Raw genomic sequence first — 9,006 nt, forward strand, 5'->3', positions numbered from 1 at the left:
TCACGTGTTTATTCTGCGCGTATATCACGTGGAGCCAACATGTTCCAGATGGCACGAGCTGTGAGTTCATGTATTTGCTGCACTTGTTTTGTAATCACAACAACAAATACCAACATGGGATTGATAGACTATGAACAAAAAAGTATATAAAAGAACTTATAATTAAATAAAGATAACCAGTAGACTACCTGGAAACAATATGTATTTTATAAAAAAGGTAGGATATAAAGCATTTGATGATCACCATCACTTTGATCCTTATTGAGATCACAACCATTCAATCAGGATTTTGGGGGATACATATTTCCATTTAAACGTCCATGTTGTGCTACTTTCCTGCTGAAATAACTCAGCATCTGGATCTCCCTGGTGGTTGGGTTAGGGAGCCCTTGATCTGAGACAGTGTTATAACATCAATATATCACTTTCACTTTAATCGTGGGAAGCCAAAATCATCGCAATTAATAACTTTTCAAATAACTTTCAAGAGACGAATCTAAAGCAGAATGTGCTGTGCTTCTCATTTGATTAGTCTCAGTGGTTTGCTTCTGTTTTAGTGAACATATAAATGAGCTGGCATGGTGCAAAAGAAAGATATTCTGATATTTATCATCTTTATCCGTTTTATTTGAGAAAAATCAAAAATCACAGCGAGCGCCAGACGGCAAGTCACTGTGCCGCTTGCTTCAGGGACTTCAGAGCGGGAAGGATGTCGTCCAGGAGACTCACTCCTGAAACACACGGCAGATCAAACACACGCCACACGTCATACCACATGTGACATGTACACAGGCCACATGTCATGTACACATGTGACATGTACGCAGGCCACATGTCATGCCACATGTGACATGTACACAGGCAGTAGAACTTCTCTTGACGGAACCTCCTGCCCATCTTTAGAGGGCTGTTTCACTCTATTTTGCATCTCATTATTATGAAATAATAGTCCTCTCTGGACATGTTGTCCATGCATGTTGTTGCTTTGTGTTTCTACATGTTGTGGATTCACGTGTACCTAGCGTGTGTAGGATCTCCGTGACGAGGCCGTGGAAAGCAGGGAAGAACTCATCGTGCTGCTTCACCTTGACGATGATGCTGGAACAGAGGACGATATATATATATATATACAGATATATATGTATATAAAGATATATTAGAGATGCACCGATCAGGTTTTTTGGTGCCGATCACTGAAATCAGTATCTGCCGATCCGATAATACCGATCACGGTGTCGATTGAAGCATTCTATTTATTGTGTAGCATTATTGCCTAGGACTATGAGGAAATACATATATAAAGCAACTCAAACATTAAAGAAATTACCGATTTCTTTAAACATTTAGGACTTTTACTTTGAAAAATGTCCTAATTGATACATTAAAATGTATTGATTGCTATTGTAGGGGATTTCAGATATGTATGGGACACATCTGCATTATTCATTTCCTGGAACTCTTGGGGAAATCTATTTACAGGACTTTACTTAACATACAAAAGTCTGACTTATTTTTATAAACTCTTCCTTGGTTCAGTAAAAATGTTTTAATGTTAGCATAATTTAAGCTAAATCTCAGAAACTATCTATAAAGATACAAAATCAGTTCATTGTTTACTTTTATATGTTCGTGTATGATTTGTCGACATCTTATTTTGAAAAACGGATGTTGTTTAACGTGGTTCTTTCCGCTAACTTTGCAAAACCGGATGTTGCCACTTAAATCCTTCCGCTAACTTGATCAAACCCTCTTTGCTCCCGATGGAATGTGTTTAGCGTGAGCATCTCTAGGGGCTCAGAGCCTCAGACATGTGAGAGTCGGCTGAGTCGACCCAGAGATTCAACTCGGGGGACGGGGACGCCGCTCGGTGGTGAGGATCCTCTGACCTCTGACCTCTGCGGCCCTCGCCGGGCGCATCGTCTCCGTTGCGATTGAAACGTCTGATAGTTTTTCTCGCAGATTTTATGTCATCTGATCGGCCGTTGTGAGAACGCCGATCAAAACCGATAATGGGAATATCGGCCGATATGGATCGGCGCCGATCAGATCGGTGCATCCCTAACATATCTATGGACAACGTGTGTATGACCACCTGTCAATGTCGGCGTCTCCCAGCAGATGCTGGACCCCAGCAGGCTGGCTGGAGGCCACCAGCCGGGCCACCTGCTCCACCACCTGGGCAGGAGGAACCCTGCAGTCTGACACAGAACCACAAACCAGCGGGTGAGTCCGGTCCGGCACCAGGACCACAGAAGTCAGGGCTCAGGGTACCTAGCTGCAGGACGTCCCTCAGGTTCCTCAGGGCGCTGCTCATCACGCCCAGCCGGCCGTAGACCTCGTTCATACGGGGGAACACTCCCATCAGGGAGGCCACGTCAAACAGCTTCTGGAAGTGAGACACCATGGAGCCCAGAGTGTGTCGGGTGGGGCTCCTGAGCACCTAGCAGGACACACAGCAGAGAGGTCTCAGAGGCCCAGTTAGAGGCCCTCGGAGGCCCAGAGGGGGAGGCCTCTGGTGGTCCCCACCGTGTGGCCCTCAGCGGCGGTGCTCTCCAGCATGGCGCCCACCAGCAGCAGCAGGTCCTCCACCTTCACAGCCTCCGCAGCTCCGTGGCCGGCCGGCTGCCAACAGGGCATCAGGCTGACAGTCAGCTTCTGTAACGCCCTCTGCAGATCCTGAGCACAGCGACGGAGTCAGAAACATCTGGAGAAGGAGCAGCTGCACGTCTGGCGGCTCCTCTGGTGCTCACCTCCAGCAGGCGGAGCTGCTGGGCCCAGACCTCCAGCGTGGGGAGGACGGTCCGACACTCAGCCGGGTCCAGACCAGCGGAGGAGGGTCTCTGTCTGCGCAGCGGAGCGTTGGGATTGGTCACGACAGCTCCGATGTCAGTCAGCAGCTGGATCCAGGACAAGAGACCAGTTGTTAGGTGAGGAGGAGGAGAACCGTCAGACCGTGTGGACCAGAACAGGCTCACCTGGTGGTCGTGGGCACACAGGCCGGGCTCCCCGGGGGCCTCACTCACGAGGGCTTCTGGGGCCAATCTGCAAACACGCTTGAGATTAGGTCCAGAACAGGAAGCGCTCACGTTGGAACCCAAAGTCCAGTTCCCTTGTTTCAGACACAGCCACACATGTCCATATTTGGAGGAGCTAGTGAAACACCAGCTTCAGACAGCCATGTTTCAGGCTGGAGGAACTCACCGGGCCTCCTGCTTCAGGCGCCGCTCTTCTTCTTTGGTGGTGAAGTAGAGTTTCCTCTGGAGCTGAGCCGCTTCCTCCCGCTGTCGACACAGCTCCTGCTCCAGAGCCCGGCTCTGGTTCTGGAGACGAGATCCTCCGTCAGTAAAGACCCACGGTGACGCCCCCCCCCGGTGGCGTACCCGTGCTTCCCGCCGGTCCTGCTGCAGCCGCAGCGTGTGGCTCTGCTGCCGGGCGGCCTTGCCCAGGTAGCGCTCCTCCAGGTCCTGGACTCTGGTCCTCACCAGGTCCAGCAGCCCCTCCAGCTCCGTGGCCCGGCGGGCCTGCTGGGCGGCTCGGCCGGCGAGCCCACGGGCCTCTTCCCTGGAGACACGAGAAGGTTCCGGGTCGGTCTTCATCCACCGAGACCGCATCGCTCTGTCCGACGCCGCTCTGCCTTCTGAACTTCAACGCGGTTCGAGGTTCTTGGACCCACATGGTCACGGTTATTGAAACGGAACAGTTGACGAACATATCGCCCCGGTAACCGTGATAGATCAGCACACTTGGATCTCAGTGGGACCTATAAATAAATAAAGTTACATAAACAATACATAAAAAGCTTTGTGGCAGGATTCTGTGTGCAGAAACTCAGTTTTTCAGATCTGTCAAAGTGTAGAATTCAGTATTTAGTGGACAGTCAAACGGGAAATAATTCATTCTTTGAACATGAGGAAGATGTCATGTATTAGCCATCGTCTTTATATTTAAAATAAGTGTTTTACCTCTGATGTAATAAACCTGTCTCTCACTCCAGGACTTAGAGACGAGATGAAGTGTTGGAGGACAGTCAGTCTCCACTCCTTCCCCAGTGGAGGGCAGCTGGTCCACCTCGACATTATTGAGTATCAGACACTGCAGGTACACGGCTCACCTGTAAGCTCCAGGAGCACAGACTCTCTGGTGGTTTATTGTTGTACACCTGTTAGAGGGGACGGTTGTTTGGATACCAGAACTAGATGAAACGTGTCAGGTTTAACCAGCTGAGGTGAAACCCAACGACTGGCACTGATGACAGGGTTCATACCCATGTTGACCAATGGATTGCCAGGACCTTTCCATGACCTTTCCATGACCTTTCCATGACCTTTCCATGTCTTTAAACCACATTTCCATGACCAAACATGATGTGAAATCTCAGTGTATACATGAATGATTGACAAGTTGATTAAAAGAATAAATATTGAGATGTTTATTCTTGTAATCAAACTGTGTAAATGAACATATGAATAGAACATATTTCCATGACTTTTCAAAAACTTTTGGGATTTAATTTGTCCAGGCCTGTGAATAACCATTTTTAAATTCCATGACCAGGTTTTCCATGACCGTAAGAACCCTGTTATAACGTGTTCTTCGTAGTCGCGCGTGCCGTACTTGAGTTGGTTGTTGGCCTTGACGAGCTCCTGGACGAGAGCCTGTCTTCTCTCGGAGTCGCTGAGCATCGTCCTCAGAGTCGTCCGGATCTCCCCGGCCGACTTCTTGTCCAGCAGAACCAAATCTAAGGACGCACGAGTCTCATGAGGAACATCCACATCCGAGTATCTCAAACTCCTCTCAACAAAATGTCACACGTTCGATTTCCAAATGCTCGTGAGCATTGTCACGTCATCCGGACAGAAGTATAAACATGCCCCTCAACGTGAGGTTTCATCGTCAGAACCACCGGAGAACCTCAACCCTCATTACATCTGATGAGTGAACGAGAACATATGGACTCGTACCTGGGATATTCTTATTCTCTACAGGATCTGCAAACTGCACGGGCCTGAACCCTCGATGCTGCAGCAGCGTGTTCACGGCGTCCCATTCGACCTGCTCCTGCTGGAACACACACCGTCAATAAGCCCACACACACACCGCACAGCGACGCACACCTGGGCTCCGGAGTCACCTGCAGCTGCCTGCTCGTCCACAGGTAGACATACGTCTTATTGCTGGAGCTGCTGCGAGAGTCCATTGTGACACGAGCTCTGAGCCTCCTGTCCACCCAGGGATCAGGTGTCCGTTGTTCATTGTGAACATGATCATGTGATGCTGCTCATGTGACTCACCTGGGCCATCGTCACGTGACTCACCTGGGCCATCTCTCCTGCAGGAGATAGGACAGAATGCACCAGATCACAACATTGTAGGATACATCTCATTACAACATGATTATAATAACCTGATTTAAAAACAAGGCGTGTTGAGCAAACAACAAACAGCTGCTATTTAGAAAAGAATAGCATCCAGGAAGTATTCTGGTATATTCGGCATACAAGTAGCTTAGCCGGAGACTTTTATCTCTTTAAAATAGCAATAAACGGACATTTTTAACCAGCTAGAATTGAGTTTCTCCACAAACGGTGCGTGAATATCAGTCGTACTAATGTTACGTTGCTTAAATATAGCGTTAGCTAACGCTACGCACAAACAAGACAACGTAACGTCAACGTAGATGACGTACGGCAGTAGTGACGTAGCTAGCTCCGTTAGCTTCTATAGCTTACACTATGCACAGACAATATAACGTAACGTCAACTTAGAAGACGCAAGTAGTGACGTAGCTAGCTCCGTTACCTTCTATAGCTAACGCTATGCACAGACAATATAACGTAACGTCAACTTAGAGGACGCAAGTAGTGACGTAGCTAGCTCCGTTAGCTCCGCACACACAAGACAACCTCACGTCAACTTAGACGACGTGACGCAGTGAGTGACGTAGCTAGCTGCGTTAGCGCCTGTAGCTAACAAAGTAGCGTCTCCGCCTAACATCAGCGGTGACTTTGTGAAGGTACCGGTATGGCGTTAATTACTCGGTGAGGTACACCGCGTTGGAGTTGCCGTTACCGGGTAGCGCGCTCTCCGCCGCTGCACAGCAGCCGCTGGGTGACGGCAACGGGCGTTACCGGTTCGCTACTTCCGCCATCTTTCCGCGCTCATTCAAACCAACGCGCTGTGACGAGGCCGTCCGGAGCCAATGGGATGTGGCCGTTTGGGTCTTTGGCCAATTGGCGTCACGTCCCACTCGTTGTTCCACGTAGTCCCGCCCTTCTGTGCTGTGATTGGCTGGTGCTTCTGTGTTGTGATTGGCTAGTGCTTCTGCAAAAACAACCGCATCTCCCTAACTCTTATGGGAATTTTAGATGTTCTCGAACAAATATCAGTTGTACATCCTTTCATTTGAGCCAAATAGTCAGGCACGTGCACAGGTAGAGCTGAAGCTCCTCCCCTTTGCCCTGGATGAGTAAAGGGCACTTTTTGCTGGAGACACATTTTTTTCATTCATCAGTATTTAAGAATAAAAGTTACTCTCTCTGTCATCAAGTCCCCACAATGTGTTTTAATATCCGACGGGGCATTTATCTGAGTTATTGTGAGAATTTCCCCCCCCCCCCTCCTCCTACCCTCTCCCCGCCGCGCTCCTCCACTTCCTCCTCTGCTCAGTGCTCCTCTCCCCACCAAGCGGCTGCACCTGCATCTGTTTACTGACGTTAGTTATGTTAGAGTAGAGAGAGGGAGAGAGAGAGAGAGAGAGAGAAGAGAGAGAGAGAGAGAGAAGAGAGAGAGAGAGTTCTTATTCCGTTCTAATTAACAGGGGCTAGTCTAGGATTTGCGTGGCCAGCCTGAAAAAAAAATCATAATGCCTCTCTGGTATTGTTCAGAGGGCCGGGCCAAATGTGGAGGCGGGCCGTATTCGGCCCGCGGGCCTTAGTTTGAGGACCACTGCTCTTGACTCTTGATGTCTATCAATATCACTCATTTTGAAAATGACGTAACAGGGCAATACGGATCCGTATCAGACCAGCGAGGAGGGCGATACGTGGCTGGCATGACGACCCATTAGCCAATCAGAACGCTTGTACTGTTGTTGCTATATAATAATTCATCTTTATTCATAAAGAACATGTAAGCTAGTGGTCTGATGCTGCCAGAGGAGACGCAGGTCGAGGATGTATTGCATCATCAGTGTATTGATGCTAATGCTTCAACTCTGGCACCATTTTTTTTTGGCATTGGGAGCCCTTTTTTTGGGTTTGAGCACCTGCCCCCCAAAATGTCTGAGCACGTGCCTGCAAATTTTGTATCCAGTTGTCAGAAAATAAAAAACTTTGTTTGTAGACAATGTCCGAGTTATTCCACGTTATTTTGATGTGGTGAGAAACACAAGGAGAGCAAGCCGGCAACATCTGCTCATGAAAGTGTGACTGTGATTTTACTAATATTATAATCACACAATACCATAATGTACAGCTTTAATTTAGGATAACACGCATGTGTCAAATATGTTTTTCATTGATTCTGACTGTGAGGCCCGGTACCGGCCCGCGGCCCGGGGGTTAGAGAGCTCCGGAGAGACTTTACTTTGACTTGTAAATCACCTTCTTTAATCTCTTTAAAGCTCATTCCAATTTTTTTACGCAGCGCATGCAAATCCTCTGAGATGATTCACCTGTGTCACTAATCCTCTGAGATGATTTACCTGTGGTACCTGTCACTGGACGACCTCAGACAGATGACCAGGAGGCTGCTGCTGGTGCAAGATGAGCGGCAGAGACCTGTGCTGTGAGTCACACGTGTTTTGATATATACATTTGATTATTTAAGACTTTATTTAAACGTGTTACTTTATTGAATCGTGTTACTTTATTTAATGATGTTACTTTATTTAATGATGTTACTTTATTTAATAATTTTACTTTATTTAATCATGTTAATTTATTTAATCATGTTACTTTATTTAATCATGCTACTACATTTAAACATTTTACTTTATTTAAACATGTTACTTTATTTAAACATTTTACTTTATTTAAACGTTTTACTTTATTTCAACATTTTACTTTATTTAATCATCTTACTTTATTTAATAATTTTAATTCATTTAATAACTTTACTTTATTTAAACGTATTACTTTATTTAAACATTTTACTTTATTTAATAATTTAACTTTATTTAATCGTGTTACTTTATTTAATCGTGTTACTGTGTTTAATCCTGTTACTTTATTTAATCGTGTTACTGTGTTTAATCGTGTTACTTTATTTAATCATGTTACTTTATTTAATCGTGTTACTTTATTGAATGATTTTACTTTATTTAAACATGTTACTTTATTTAAACCTGTTACTTTATTTAAACCTGTTACTTTATTTAATCGTGTTTCTTTATTTAATCATGTTACTTTATTTAAACATTTTACTTTATTTAATCATCTTACTTTATTTTATAATTTTAATTTATTTAATACTTTTACTTTATTTAAACATTTTACTTTATTTAATCGTGTTACTTTATTTAAACGTGTTACTTTATTTAATCATGTTACTTTATTGAATTGTTTTACTTTATTTAAACATTTTACTTTATTTAAACGTTTTACTTCATTTAAACATTTTACTTTATTTAATCATCTTACTTTATTTAATAATTTTAATTTATTTAATAACTTTACTTTATTTAAACGTATTACTTCATTTAAACATTTAACTTTATTTAATAATTTAACTTTATTTAATCGTGTTACTTTATTTAATCGTGTTACTGTGTTTAATTGTGTTACTTTATTTAATCATGTTACTTTATTTAATAATTTTACTTTATTTAAACATGTTACTTTATTTAAACCTGTTACTTTATTTAAGAATTTTACTTTATTTAATCATGTTACTTTATTTAATCGTGTTACTTTATTTAATCGTGTTAGTGTGTTTAATCATGTTACTTTATTTAATTAAAAGAAGCAGAGTGCTCATGGTGTTGGTAATTTACATATTTACATTTGT

At 44.4% G+C, this 9,006-nt stretch overlaps 1 protein-coding gene across 10 annotated transcripts; it reads right to left on the minus strand.

Moving 5' to 3' along the window:
- Nucleotides 1–605: 605 nt before the first annotated feature.
- Nucleotides 606–6,214, minus strand: cep70 (centrosomal protein 70). 10 transcript variants are annotated; one of them, XM_056431611.1, is made up of 14 exons: nt 6,070–6,214; nt 5,292–5,329; nt 5,132–5,219; nt 4,962–5,061; nt 4,615–4,738; nt 3,381–3,561; nt 3,202–3,320; nt 2,976–3,042; nt 2,751–2,897; nt 2,527–2,676; nt 2,272–2,440; nt 2,093–2,198; nt 1,019–1,098; nt 606–731 (listed from the first exon to the last, which is right to left on the minus strand). In XM_056431611.1, the coding sequence occupies exons 3-14, from the start codon at nt 5,195–5,197 to the stop codon at nt 670–672; spliced, it is 1,371 nt and encodes a 456-aa protein (XP_056287586.1). In that variant the 5' UTR covers nt 5,198–5,219; nt 5,292–5,329; nt 6,070–6,214; the 3' UTR covers nt 606–669. The 10 variants fall into 10 exon arrangements, with proteins under 10 accessions (XP_056287586.1, XP_056287587.1, XP_056287588.1 ...); XM_056431612.1 differs by lacking the exon at nt 6,070–6,214 and adding an exon at nt 6,036–6,051; XM_056431613.1 differs by having other exon boundaries at nt 4,962–5,058; nt 5,132–5,329.
- Nucleotides 6,215–9,006: the final 2,792 nt, after the last annotated feature.

This window comes from Pseudoliparis swirei, chromosome 14 (assembly GCF_029220125.1).
Source record: "Pseudoliparis swirei isolate HS2019 ecotype Mariana Trench chromosome 14, NWPU_hadal_v1, whole genome shotgun sequence".
Taxonomy (NCBI): Eukaryota; Metazoa; Chordata; class Actinopteri; order Perciformes; family Liparidae; genus Pseudoliparis; species Pseudoliparis swirei.